At 42.3% G+C, this 15,114-nt stretch overlaps 2 protein-coding genes across 2 annotated transcripts; both read right to left on the bottom strand.

Moving 5' to 3' along the window:
- Positions 1–871: 871 nt before the first annotated feature.
- On the bottom strand, positions 872–3,680 carry Trx2 (Thioredoxin 2). The gene is made up of 3 exons (XM_017088935.4): positions 3,568–3,680; positions 1,666–1,812; positions 872–1,379 (listed from the first exon to the last, which is right to left on the bottom strand). Exons 1-3 carry the CDS (start codon positions 3,589–3,591, stop codon positions 1,224–1,226), a joined length of 327 nt encoding a protein of 108 aa, XP_016944424.3. The 5' UTR covers positions 3,592–3,680; the 3' UTR covers positions 872–1,223.
- An 846-nt stretch (positions 3,681–4,526) lies between these two features.
- On the bottom strand, positions 4,527–9,863 carry gcm2. The gene is made up of 4 exons (XM_070997577.1): positions 9,471–9,863; positions 6,306–7,041; positions 6,149–6,239; positions 4,527–5,697 (listed from the first exon to the last, which is right to left on the bottom strand). The coding sequence occupies exons 1-4, from the start codon at positions 9,479–9,481 to the stop codon at positions 4,706–4,708; spliced, it is 1,830 nt and encodes a 609-aa protein (XP_070853678.1). The 5' UTR covers positions 9,482–9,863; the 3' UTR covers positions 4,527–4,705.
- Between the last annotated feature and the right edge of the window lie 5,251 nt (positions 9,864–15,114).

The following is a 15,114-nucleotide window of genomic DNA, read 5'->3' as shown; positions in this document are numbered from 1 at the left end:
GGTATCATCATCATAAAACGAGAAGAGGTCCATACCATGATAGTAGCTTCACTGTTATTATTATTTGCAAATGTGAATCAACGACTCAATTTTGGACTTGTAGGTTGTGTGATATGAATTTGAAGCCTTTTTTTGTAAACATAATCCATTTTTAGCAGCCGACCATAAAATGGATTTCCCTTTTATTGTAGGCCCTATTTAAGACTCGTTCTACACATTCACCCAAGCTTCGCAGTCTAGGAAAATTTCTTCCTTCTTAATCTATCCAACTAACTTGTCTTTTGCATTTCTTTTAGAAATTAGCTTTTTGAATGTCCCTCTATTTTCTCTAGTGCGTTTGATGACCTATTGGGAACACTATTTTATTTATATTTTACTATGCTACCTTTTTAACCACACATATTTTACTTACTACATACTCCTCAAATCAGATTGAAAATATTGCCATTTTATAGCACAGAGAAGAACTGCCTAACTGTATGTGTTAAAGATCCCTGCAATAACTTATAGCTTGCCACTTTAGAGACCCAAGAAATTCACTTTCCGATAACTAACATACTCATGTTTCGGCTTCCTTATAAATAAACAACGAAAAAGCTGTTTGAAGGGGGCATTTAAAAATAAATGTTAATCTGGTCTGGACTAGATTTTGACTCCGGAACTACAACTCTGAGCACCCTCTCATTTGTTGAGTGCCGAAGTTTCCGCCGTATCTTATCTAATCGGCAGCTACCCGTTTTTAATCGTTATTACTTAACCATAACGGGCTTTGGGCGGGTGTTGGTGTCTACTGATATTTGACTAGGCTTTCATTTCACAATTTTTTTGCAATTCCTTAATCCCACTTCACCCGACTATATATGTATAGAAGTTTCGAATGTGTACTACATTTATTTTTTAGCATTTTCTATTGGACAACTGGCTACAAAAGCGTTTGTTTAATGTTTTCAATACAAAAGTGAACAATCTTTGTGTGATTTATTATTTTTGTTAATTAAGCAAATTTTACGATTAAAAGCCACTTAGTTTCTCACTTTTGTTGCGGTTCCAGATGCCGCCACTGCAACCCCCCACATTGCGAGCTGCACTGCAGCTCCGAGTGACTGGGAACGAGTGGAGCACCGGGAACGGAGCAGACCCTGCACTTATGGAATAATTAACTAAATGTTATGAACAGAACTCATAGGTGGATCGAGGGTACGGCCAGACGTATGTGCGCTGCCCTACTGAGCGATGTTGGACTTGATGACTTCCTCCAGACGCGAGGCGTTGGCTCCTGCGAATTCCTCGACCTTGACGCCGTTCTTGATGAACACGAAGGTGGGCATGCTGGAGATGTTGTACTCCATGGCAATATCTTCACAGTTGTCCACATCGATCTGTTGAAAAAGATAGTTTAGTAGGGGTTCGAATTGAAATACTTGAATAAAAGTGTAGTTCAACACTCCGAAATCTATGGGTCACTCATATTAAAAATATAATAATGCTTTTCATCTAAAGTATCACTCAATAAAAGATCAAAATTTTTTAAAATAATGGTGATACATCAGACAGTAACGATATTAAAGGAATATCAAGTAATCTTTATATTAATATTCAGAACCATTTAGACTGGAGTTGACAAACTCTTAGCTATCGCATGAAGCCTTGGCTTTTAGAACCCACCTTCAGGACGACGACGTTGTCGGCGTACTGCGTGGCCAGCTCAGCCAGCTTGGGCGAAATCATCTTGCAGGGTCCGCACCAGGTGGCGAAAAAGTCCAGCACCACCAGCTTGCCGGCTGCCTGCTGCAGCTGTCCATCGAGGTCGTTCTGCAAATGGGAATTGAAATTGTAAATTAGTGTTATCATTCAATAATATCATCACACATTAGCGCTATTGATTTTCCACTCCCCATGACCTGTTTTAGTTATTTTTCTCACAGGAGTACATTTTTCAAAAAATGATTTGGGGTTATCTAGCTTTGATCCGATACGATTCCGTACATACATAGATGTGGAAGGGGATACCCCATCATTATCACGGACATGTGCGCGATAAGGCGGTTCTGTTCTGACACAAAGTTGTCAGACATCGCCAAAGTTGCCAAGTTGTAATCAGGCAGTAATCACCGATTGACGGGTTCAATTTGTGTGCCTCAAAACTATGTACATATAAGCAAACTGGTGAATTTGGGGCTATTTCATTACAATTTCTGTATATTACCGAATGACCCCAAAATCAATATTTCAAGAATTTCGAATTATATGTATTCTGAAAGGTGTGGTGTGGGCAGTTCCCGGCCCCTTTTGCCCACCCATTGTTCTGCCCATGACACGTTTTCCCAGTGACCTTTAATTAATTGCTGGCGATGGCAATCGCAGAACACATGCAAAGGAACAGCTCTAACGAAATTGATGATTTCAAACGAAAGGCGAAACCGGTTTGCCAGTATTTGCATATGGCATCAAGTAATTTTATTTTGAAACAAGTTGTTTTTGGTAAACTAAAACCACTTGTTATTCCCTATAACATTTTTTATACACGCTTAGATCATTTCCATAGGAGATACGCACGTAACTCAAGATGATTAAGCTGATGAGTGTAAGAGACAATTTATTTCTAACGTGATTCAAACGGATCTTCGTTTTCTCGCATATCATTGACTCATGCCTTATTACAAAATATGACTAATAATAAAAAACGATATTAATGATAAATCTATAAATAGATCTGAATACGACATTTGAGCCCGACTTGTTGATAAACAATGTTCTGGGAGTTTCTAGCGGTTTTTGATAAGTACATTTTGGTTTGTAAATATATTTTCGTGTGGCTTGTGCTGTATAAAATTAGACCGCAGGGGGCAATGTTTGAGAGTGTTCTATATATATAAGTGAATATTGGGAAATAAAATAATCAGAAATACTTTGAAGTATTTACTTTTATATATTCCTCGACGATTTATTTGTATTAATGAACAGATGCGCACGACCGGTTCTACGCTCCCCGATTCCTTCGCTCTTCACGAGTTTCCAGCTTTTTGCATGGCGCGCAACTTCTGAGTGCTGAGCACACCCTGTACTGTAGCAACTATACCAATATTTCTAACCAACAAACCAAGCCTCGGCCACGATAATGAATTGCAAACTCATGCCAGACGGACAAACACACATACGCCTCGATGACCATATAGTATATCTTGGCACTATGTCAGATTAGTCAATGGAGGAGCCCTATACAAGCGGTTAGGAAATTCAAAGAATTCAGTTTTTTGCTGGGAACCGCTCTGCGGTCCATGGCATGATATCATTATCATTATTTCGCTATTCGAACTTTCTCGTCTGAAGTCCGCTTTCTCGCTCGTATCGTACGTGAGTTGAGTTCTATTTGTGTGCGAGCGTATGGCGAAAAGCGTAAAAAATCTAGTCACTCAGAATGAGTGGGTAATTGGAAAGCTACAAGCCCATATTTGCTGTCACCGAGTGAAAAAAAACACTGAAACTGAAGGGTCAAGGGTAGGGGTCATCGGGTTACCCAATAGATGACACTACGGCTGATACACAGACTCCGTTGGAATGACTCACCTTGTCTTTCACCTGGTACACCATGTTGGTTGGGAGTTGTGGTTTGGATTCGGAACCGGTAGAAATGTACAAAAGTTACTTAATTAGCACTCGGGCAGCTCTTCACACCACGCAGCTAGATTTTTTTTCAACAGAGCGCGATGCGGTCGCTTTTATAGATTTTTTCTCCCGCTAAATACCTCTCTCCTTCGCTCTTTCTGAGTGCCGGCGACGCTTGGTGGAGGTGGGTTTCGCGAGGTGGGCTTATCGAAACGCAACTCTGCCGGTGATACAATGCAGGGGCGATAGAGGGCGGTAGTAAAAACCGTTACATGCCATGCCATCCGAAAAGCGTTGATTACAACTAATGCTCAAATAATATTCTTAAAGATTTATTTTCAACAGAGCTCGATGCGGTCGCTTTTATAGATTTTTTCTCCCGCTAATATCTCTCTCCTTCGCTCTTTCTGAGCGCCGGCGACGCTTGGTGGAGGTGGGTTTCGCGAGGTGGGCTGATCGAAACGCAACTCTGCCGGTGGTATAATGCAGGGTCGATAGAGGGCGGTAGTAAAAACCGTTACATGTCATCCGAAAATTGAATTAAATAATTGATTTAATAAATAAACAAACAAGTTTTCAACAGTTTTGTAATAAAATTATTGGCTTTTCTAAAATGATAATGTTTTTGTTCAACATTTAAAATACGTAAAAAACCAGATAATTAAATTCCGCTCTCTCAAAATTTCTCTTTGCTCTTTTTATCCTATGGTAAGTAAACGGACTATGGTGAAATGCAGTGGTTCAATACGTTACTGGTAGGGGGCGCCTCTAAAAACTGCTAGGGGCAACTTCAAACATTTGCTATCTACAGTAATCTTACAGATATCTTACACAACTGTCTTACACACGGCGACATCTACATCTGGTTTAAGTAACCTCCCTTAAAAATCCGTTTGAAATTAATCTTTTCGAAATTTTATTTACTTTCACAAATCAACATGTTTCATAATTTATTTGCCGGGAAAAACAATGAGAAAACGCTTTAACACTACGCGTACAGATGGAAATTAAGATTTCACAACTTATGCTAACGCTATGTTTCTATGCCTAGTTATCGACTATGAGTAATCCTCCGGTGACCGGAATCGTTAAGTACTATTCAATGGGTGACCGATGGGGCGAGCGCTGTCGTCGCCGCCGGGTGGTGCAAGTGGTGGTGGTGGTGATGGTGGTACGTCAGCGTGGGCGGTGGTGGCGGAGGCGGTGGGTGTCCTGGGGGCGGGGCCACTGCCGGAACACTGGATCCTCCTCCGGCTGATGGAAAACCTCCAGCTGCGGCCATTTGTTGCTCGTAGCTGGAGTAGTGATCATAGTAGCTGCCGTATCCGGTGTCCAGGCTGTTTCCGGTTGCGCTGTTTCCCGGTGCCGTGGTGGTTCCCGTATCAAAGTAGCTAACTCCATTGTAGCCACTTCCGCTCTCGTAGTAGTGGTGACCCGTCGTCTGGTTTCCCCCGAACTGCTGGTGGGTCTGCTGGTGGTGCTGCTGATGGTGCTGCTGCATCTCATACTCCGCCTTGGGACTGTAGTAGTAGTCGTAGTTGTCCTCCACATACGGCTGCGTTTCCACGGTGGCATTGTACTTTATGGTGGCGGGCAGACCCGCTCCTGGTTCGCCCTTGCAGCTGATCTCCTCCTGACCGCCACCCAAGTGCTTGATCTGCGAGTAGTTGATGAACTCCGGTTCCGGAGTGGCCAGTTGAGGGCTGGACTCGTAGCCGAGGGCCTGACACTGGGTGTGCCCATGCACGGGGGTAGGTACTCCCATGGAGTAGCTGTTTCCACTGGAGGATTGCTGGTATGCAGCCAACTCGGAAATACTGCAGGTGTAGGGTAAACTGGGGGATTTGCTAGGTGCCGCTGTCGCCGCCGTGGGAGTTGCATGGTAGATGGGATAGTTGTAGGTGATGTGCTGGTGGTTGACCGTGAAAACATTTGCGGCTGTCTCGCAGGGCGCCGAGGACTCTGATCCACTCAAGGGCCAGGAGTTGGTGCCGTAGTTCGAGGACTGCGATAATTGGTGGCTCCTCGCTGTAGTTGTGTCCTCCAGGTAGCTGCAGGTGCAGTGGCTGTAGGTGGTGCACTTGCCACAGGCTAATAAAAAAAGTGGATTTTATTAAATTATACTCCAATGTGATTTATTAAAATCCTAGTTGTAATAATTAAAATAAATAAATATCAAAAAAACAAAACTAAACGTTCAAATATTAAACGATTTTTAAAAAGTTCGAGAGTACTTTCATACAACTTTCATGATTTGATCTTATAGATCTCAAAGTTAGAAACTTTAATGAGCTTAAAGAGCGCACATATTATTTTTCAGTTATTAAAAATGATTTAGATTTTCAGAGAATACATTTAGGTAAATCGAATAGTAAAGTACGTTTAGGCTACAATTATTTAATAATTAGATTTACTTAATTGAAATTAATTTCTGATGAAGTGTACTCTTATGTGAGAGGAGGAGAGGAGTCCTTGAAATTAATCAAGGACTAATAAGGTATATGGGATTACACATCTAGTAATACTTATTTTATAAACCTACCGTTGTACTGGTATATATCCAAGGCAGAGTGACTTAAAGGATTGCTGGCAGCAGGACGCTTGAGGACCTTGCTTATCAGACTGTGTTGTTGCTGCTATTAAGAAAAGGAAATTAAAAATTAGTATTTATAAGAGACTCACATTATATTGAAACCCACCTTCACCTGCTTGACCAGACCCGCAATGACCGACTTCTTGCCTCCTGATCCATTGGCGGATTTACCGCCCACCGGCACCCTACCAAAGGCCCTCTTGGAGACGCTGGAGTTCTTCGGATCCGGACGAAGGTGGTCGTGCACTCCCTTGGCCTGGAAGAAGATGGCGTTGCCGGAGTGCCGCCAAAAGTGGGTGACGGGATAGCCGCAGTGACCGCGACATGGCTTGATCTCCAATCTGCCGCCGCGACAGCTCTTGTTGGGACAGGCCTTGCCCTCCTGCTTCCGCCGCGCCTTGTCGCAAATGGCCGGACGCAGGTTGATCTTGGATCCGTTGGGCAGGGTGCAGTGCTGGGAGCAGACCAGGACGCCCAGACAGCTCTTCTTCAGGATGTTCACATTGTGGTTGTTCGTGTTGCGCATGGCCCAGCCGGAAATGTGCTTCTTGGCCTCCTCGTTGTGCAGCGAGTAGATGTGCCGGACGTGGCCATCGCTCCACTCGTTGAACTCGTCGAACTCCTGGTCCGGCACATGCGGCACAATGGCATCGTTGATGTCCCATTCCCTTTTCCCCTTGCCCGCCGACGAGGCCGGCATGGTCATGGAGCCACCTGCCTGCTGCTGACCAGGACTTGGACCCGGATTTGCACCCTGACTCTGCGGCTGAGCGAACTGGGCGTGCTGAGAGTGATCGGGCTGCTGTGTGAGAAGTTGCTGCGTCTTGAAGGTGTAGCCATTTCTGTAAGGGATTAGGAGTACATTTAATGCGAGTTGGGAACCTATTGCTACTTTCACTTTATATTGTTGATGTTTTTCTATTAATTTTCTATTAAATAGGGGAATTTAGAATTAGCAACAATCTTATAAAGAGCAATATGAATATATGAATTGGATAATCTTACAATTTTCATGTAGGTATGGTTGCTTTTAGTCCCTATACACTGGAATTTTTAGAGCTTAAATTAATAACTCGAACTAACTTTAAAAACAAAAACAGACGCTTTGATTGACAGAATCTTTACAGAAATCCAACTAAACATTTTTCGGAATTTTTAATTTTAGTCATATATAAATTGTGTTTCTTAATAACATTCAGACAAAATCCTTAACATATGCCTTCAAAATCTGATAATGTTTGTAGACAATGTGTTCCAATAGAAAATTAATTGTTTCCAAGTTTAGTATAAATAATCCTAACGATATTTGTTTTAATAATTAAATCCACATACCCTAAAGAAATTTAACATCGCTTGACTTGAAAGGTACTTGAAACTCCTCTAATTTTTTTGAATTCTATGTTCTGAGTCACAGTTTGATCCTTAATATGACCCCCCTCTAAACACCACTCTAAACCTGAAGTAAAATCTTTAAGTGATCCATTTAACTGTGACTTAATAGCTCAAGCCTAAGCATCGTTTAAGGAATTGAAATCCAATCTTAATTGCGCCCTAAACTGTTTAGTAGGGGGTCAGAAGTCCTCAAGGCATGCCAATCAAATGAAACGATTGTAAGGTTTATGAGCGCCATGAAACGCATAGCTCTTTGGGCCCTGTTCAGAGGGCTGGTACCGTTAGCCCCAAATCTTGCTCGGGTGGTAATCCAAGCTGGTTAGAATCGTAATTCGAGCGCCAGTTGAGTTGGCGGGGAAGCCAATTAAACCGACACTCAAGCCGTGAGTCAGCTTCGACTTGCTAGACTCGACGGCCCTCCATTCCATCAGCCGAGATTCTCCATGTGTGGGAGTTATTAGAGAAGACACTCGCTCTGCAATTAGCAATAAATTTGTTTGGATCGATTTCGGGCCGATGGGTCCCCCGAGCGTTTTTATGTGTACTTGGAAGTCAGCAGGTTGCACGCTTTCTAACACCAAATACCTGTGCCTGGGCTGGCCTGAGATGATCGCTTGGTGGTCCCTGGGTTCCCCAGATTGAACCTGTTCGTGGTTAGTGGCTCGCTTTGTTTTGGGTTCGTAAATTGACTGCTCGACACTTCGGGGCGCTCGTTAGTCGCGCTTATCTGATGCTGATAGCGTCTCACTTCGTTCCCGATCTATGTTTTGGGTCTCCTCCGTCTCCGTTCTGGTCTCATAATAAGTTTGTCACCTAGAAAATATGTCTCTATAGATCGGAGGGGCTGGGGTATCATCAGCTCTTTGACCCTTTCACTCGAGCGCCGCTCCGCCTACGACTGTGTGTGGTCCGCCGGCTCTGCGATCCGAGATCCAAGATCCAAAATCCAAGATCCGAGATCCAAGGCACTCCCCGCGGCTCTTTGGAGCGGTCTAGAGCGGAGTGCCATTAACTAAGCTGTGGCCCATGCCCAGCGTGATAATAAAGCGTTTGAATCATTTACATTTTCCCCGCCCCTGCCGCTGACCTCCCCCGCTGCCTCTTTAGCGTTTGATTTGTGGCCCATTCTTCATCTCAGATTGATCTGAGGTGCTTGAAGCTCAACACTTACGCAGATGTTTGGGTTTAACGCGTGTCAACATAGACCCAATGGGTTCTGATTAAGAATAATTGGAAGATGTAAAGTTCAGGTATTTTTGAGTCATTGAAAGGATGCAAAGCAAATGAAAATGGGTAAAGAAAAGTAATAGTTCTAAGAACTCAAGATCGAATACAACATTACTAACGAAACACCATCGGATAAAAAACCTATTCTAAAATAATTTATTTTAAATTGTCAGAAATGTAATTAAACACAAAATTGTAAGTTAAGGAATCTTTGTCTTTTTAGAAAGGATTCTAGTAATAATGTCAGCTAAAAAAATATTTTAAAATAATTTATATCTTCTCATATTCTCTTTATAAGTAATTTAGATATGGAGAATAACAAAATCATGATATACATTAAATGAATATATAAAATCAATAACTATTTAAGAACTATTTTTTTTTGTATATAATACTTATTCTGAATCATTTGGATAACAGGAGAAAAATAAGAAAAATTGCTTATACAAATACCGAATAAGCAGCCTTTCATTTTACCCAAAGTGTATAATAACCCGTTATTTTTAAGCCTTTTTTATAACTAATCCTATAAAGTGGTTAGTGAATTTCTGATTTAAAAACCTTAATTATATTTGATGATAGTACCAAAACAGTACTAGTAAATTTTAATTTTAAACTAAACAAATGTGTTTCTTTTTTCTACCAAACTTACATTACAACCATATTCCAAGTGCGACAGCTTCTTTAATCCAGATAAGCGGCGGTGTATTAAAAGTATCCAATAAACAGTTAACCGGGCTCTTAAACGAGTGTTATGCGACTTGAGAGCACTTCATAATTGCACCACTTGAGCATTGTAATCCAATTAGGCGGCACTTGTATCGACTGGTCACTTGTGCATATCTCGCGAATAGCCGTCGCTAGTTGAAGTTTCTCGGATCGGATTGGATTGGATTGAATTGAATTGCGCACGCGACGCCGACGACGAGAGTTAAACCGTGAGAATGACGACCTTTTCGCTGGGCGCCGAAAACAACCTGCAGGGCGGGATGTGCGCGCGTATCTGGCAGATACGAAAAACAAAAGAGCAGCGGCAGCAGCAACGGCAGACAAAAACAAACTTCGGCGAGCGAGTGGTGCCAAGTTTTGTCAACAAAGGAATGGTATTATGGCTCTGGCTCCACCTACAAAAACCAACAAAATGCCAAAGGAGGCGGGGGAGCGGGAAAGCGGCGGGGAAAGCGATGTTCAACGAGCCACCCGCATAATTTGCCAAAAACTCCACGCAGGCACGAAGAGGAGCCGTCGCAGCTGGCAGAGTGGTAAAACGTATCCGTCAGATACATTGCTTTCCAGTCAGCCACTTACTTCCAGTCGCTCCTCGACTGCGATTGGTCGGATAAACACACGCACTCATCGCACCGAGGTTTTCTCTCGCTTTTTGGAGAGAGTTTCTCAAGTTCCGGGGATGGAGGAATTTTCGTGGCGGGGACTACACACTCGATAAGCATCACAGAAATTTAATTACTTATTATGCCGCTTATCAGTCCCCATTGTTCTGTTTAACTCTGTTCAAGGATATGCCAACAAAAAGCAATGGAAACCTTTGGGAGAGCATAGATATTCAAGGGTTTATCGTTGGGAATGTTCGGCAGATTAGTGGGATGATTAATGGACTGGGTAATGTCGGAGTATGCCGCTTAATATACATTGTACATCAAACATTACAGATTAAATTTGTTTACATTCCTTTAAAAGACCATAACATTATTGATATCATTGCTATTACTATCTTTAAAAGCGTTGGTAACAGGTTACATTAAATTAAAAAAGAAATATTCAAAGAATTTTATGGTTCCTTTATAAATTACAAAAATATTTGAAATGGAGTCGAATTATCATAATTTCTGAAAAGATTTTTTCAAGTATAAAAATAATAAACATTATAAGATCAGATACAATAAGAAGATAACATTTATGGCATTAAATTGTTCATATTGCTTTCCATATGCACTTGAAAATGTACATTTTTTTTGTAAACTAAACTACAATTTCAAAAAACAAATACTTTCATTTTGTATAAAGCTTCTTATAGTTAGAATAAACAATTTATTTGAACATTAAAATTTTTTTACGAATTTTGAAATCTATTTAAAATGAGAACATTTTTTCCACTTCTCCCCATCCAAACTAACTTTTCTTTGGTCATTGACTTAAAGGTTAGTTGCGTTTATTGGGAGCAACAACATGAGAATACAATAGTGGCAACAATATCAGGGCCAGATCAGCCAGAGGGTGAAGTTTTTGGAGGCGGGGGTACTGTGTACTTCTGGCCTAATGCTTGGTGCGTCTTTTGTTTTCACCTGATCGGCCCGCATCGCCATTTGGGCCAAAGTTACAGGCCACAAAAAATAAAATACAATTTATGCGTCCACTTGGTAGCACACACACAATTAACAGGCCAAGAAGAGCAATTTAACAGGGAGAGAAAAGGAAATGGAGGAGCAAATAGGCGTTAAAGTGAAAATTGAAAATGCCGTTGACAGGAAATGTAAATGGTTACAAAAGTGGCAGCGACCAGTGGCAAACGGTGCAACTGTTGCTGCCCCTGCTCAGCGACTGTGACCTGTAATTAAAAATGGTATGGGGATGGTAACGGGGATGGGGATTGGGCCCCGAATCCATGGGCAGATATAGGGGATTGGGCCTGGAGACGCGTAACTACGCGGTACTACGCGAACGACCTGGAAATGGCTGCTGCTGCTGTTGTCGCTTTAACGCTCCACAGCAAATGATACGGGTGACAAATACATGTACGAACCGAATACCCACCAGAAAGTGGTAGAAATATTCACAATTTTACAACTAGCTAAACAGTTTCCCCCGAGTATCTATCGCGATCCGGCTTATCGTTCGGCTTTCGGTTGCCTGGCAGCTGCTGCGATATGGAGTTTTTGCAATTAATTACCCAACATTATTTTATAAGCATTCGTAGTTTAATGTAGGTACACACACCCGGTGTGGTCCCACCTCGAAGTTATAGATCCAGAGTCACGCTGGGATCGGGCCGATCTCTAATGAGCGCGTGCTCCGAGAGCGCCAAGCTCCAGCTGTTCCAAGAAGGGCCTGTCATTGGGGATTCATTGTGTTCCAAAAATATTCCACAATTTGGTATTTGGCGCGTCAAATTAATCATCGATCTGTTAAAATAAATAAAAACTGGTGTACATTGTAATGGCTTTCGAGCTTTCGACCTAAAAATGTTAATAATTAATTTGCTGGGATGCACTTGGGGAAATGGTTAACGGTTTTGTATCCAAATTTGTGAACTAAAAGGTGCTAGAAAAACATATGTTATATTTTGAGGTTAGATCGTATCGTATACCCGCTATCCTTAACTTACCTAATTTAATTTTTTCACAAAACCATAATTATATTAAGGTTTATATTAAATGTTGTTTTGCTATACAAATGTTATCCAATGAACTACCTCATAACTACAAGGTTAATCTCAAATTGTATAAGAGTAATGCATTTTTTTAATAGCTACATTGAGAAAAAGCTCTTGACAAAGACCCAATCATAGCTCACCCTAATTAAGACAGAATTCCGAAGTCAGCCTTAAATATTGATGACCCCTATGGCGACTGCACAGATATTCGATTGTTGACACATTCCCACAAAATGTTTCTTCGACTGTAGCTTAATCTCGGACCACAGGGAAGTGTGACTTTTGTGGCACCCAGCAAAGACAAAGACCGAAGGCAATTTTTCCATTTACGCAATTAATTGGCCGTCACGCTGGGAGGTCCGCTAATAGACCAAGTCACAGACATACATATATAAACCCTAGAGCAAAGCTCATCGCACAACTACGGCGGATTAACGATTTGCCCATTGACTGATTGATATCCACTCACATCACCCACAAAAATAGCCCAACAACAATAACGCGAACAAGAGGAATTGATTTTTGAGAGATTTTGACAAATGTCTGGGGAGCCCTCGACGTGTTAGCCCAATGCTAATGGCCCTCTTGGAGTCGTGGTTTTATAAATGAGCTCGATTAGAACCCAATTACAAGGGTGGAATGCTTCGATAGCCCCAAGACAAGCCATCTCCCCAGCCGAATTACTTATGATCGTAAAATTATGACCCATAAAGTAAATTTTATGACTTCTTTCGCCTAACAGAACAATCAGAAAACCACAAAAAACGGAAGAAACGGGAAAAAAAGAAGGAAGATATCAAAAGTAGCGAGTCCCGAATGCGGTTGGATGTAAGGCAGGTAAGGTGCCAATATTACGCAGATCGCGGACTATAATTTTCGCACCGGAGGTGCTTAAAGACCCTGCCATTTCCTCGTCACTCAAATTACCCGAAATCGCATCGCTGCCGGAGTCGCGCTGTCCTACACTTTAATCAGTTAAATGGACTGTTGAAAATTCGGCACATTCGCGGCGTAATCAACCCGGCGAGTTGGCTCCCGACATCGTCATCTCGTCATCCTCCCTCCAAGTTATTGTTTGCATAATGAGCTTGGGGCGGGATCCCATTCCGGGCCTAATGTGCTCTGCTCATGAGCAGTTTGATTGGGATTGGGGGACGGGCCTGCGCCCAGTGGTGAGTCAAGGAACTCGACCCTCATAATGGTATCGAAGATGGAACTGATGGATACACATCGGGAATGCTTGCAATTGCAGTTAGATGCCTCGGGCTCTTAGCTGTATATTCTGGGAGAGTATTACTTTATTTAGGGCCAAAGCGCCATTTAAAAACAGGAATATTAAATTGTAGTAAGGGAGTATGGACAGTTTGTTATGGAAGCTAATGAAGGCCAATTATTCATAAAGCTACTGCCAATAAATCAAATATTACAATGTAAGTGTCAAAAGCCAAAATATAACTCCAGTTAATCGTCAATATTATACAAATCTGTTGAGGTCCTTGGTATAAAATCTTTATCCATTTTCTATAAAGGAAGAAATAAACAACTTTTGTGCGGTAAATATTTCCAAAGTTTTAACAGCGAGTTTCTGTTCTTGGCCCTTGTCCCTATCAAAATCTTTATCTAAAGCCCATTAACTAAAAGCCAATGCTCCCGTGTCCCAGATACTGCGATAAGATAAGTCCGACTAACTGGGTGGTGATGAGAGCCCAGCTTAACTTGATTTCGATTTCGTTTAGCAAACCAGAACTTCGCAGCAGCAGATGGCCTACAATTGCGAACCGAGAAATCTCTGACCAACATCCCGCATGTGGAAGTAATCAAGTCATCCCATACCATACCATCCCATCCCGTTGAGATCCCAGATCCCCGATCCCAGACCAAAAAAAAGACCCAAAACTGAACTCAGACGACAGCGGCACGCACGACTTGACCTGCCTCAAGAGCAGCTGAATGGGATATAGAACTGGGGATCGGGAAACGTGGATCGAAGACGCCAAGAAGTGAACGGTCCGCATAACCGTTTAAGTTAATTACGATTATGATTACGATTATGATTACGATTATGATTACGATTATGATTATGGCATGAGCTTCAGTTTAAGCTTAACTTATCAGCCCATCAATGGGGGATTATAGAAATGAAAAGTGCTGCGTGCAGTCGGTGGAATCAGAATTATTGATATTCAATTAGTGTAACTGGCTAACAGGTGGTACGGTTAAACCGAACGAAGCGGCCCAGAACGAACCAAAGTAAATAATACCAACAATTAATTTGGTTTCGGAAATTATGGGCGTGTGGATGCAGGGCACGTAGATGGTATGGCACGGGTTAACTTGGCCCCACTCCACACCATACACACTCCACTTTTCAAGCAGACCACGAAGAGGAAGTGGCTAAGACTGCGGCAAGCCGCCAGCTCAACAGCTGCACTTCTTCTGGCCCAGAGTTATGCTGGTCCTTGGCTCCTTTATACCGCTTCTCTCCCTTTTTCTTCAGCCGCTTCAGTTGCTCTGACTAGACGACACTGGAAGATTTAAATGTCTTTGGGCACTGAGTCTCCATCTCCAGCACGTGCTCAGCATTCAGATTCAGATACAGATACAAATTCAGCGCGAGCCTTGAAAGGTGCAAACTAGAAGATACAAAACGAGAAACTCCCACGATCATTTGGGCATCGGACTCAGCCCACTCGAGATTGATGTATTGATCCTTCCCGGGATGATCGATCATTCTACCGGCTGGGATTCGCCCCCGCCCCCTTTTCAAAGTGCTCGAGTCCAAACAAAGCCACTGACAATTGCCTTTGACAGTTTTTACCGTTTCCCCCGATTGCTGTTTATGTCGCCGATTATTTCTGCTGCGGATTGTGCGCCTCTTTTTGCATATGCGGATTTCGGGGCAGGA

This window comes from Drosophila suzukii, chromosome 2L (genome assembly GCF_043229965.1).
Source record: "Drosophila suzukii chromosome 2L, CBGP_Dsuzu_IsoJpt1.0, whole genome shotgun sequence".
In the NCBI taxonomy this organism is placed as follows: domain Eukaryota; kingdom Metazoa; phylum Arthropoda; class Insecta; order Diptera; family Drosophilidae; genus Drosophila; species Drosophila suzukii.
Note: the sequence above shows the minus strand (reverse complement) of the source record. Positions and strands in the feature narration are given on the sequence as shown.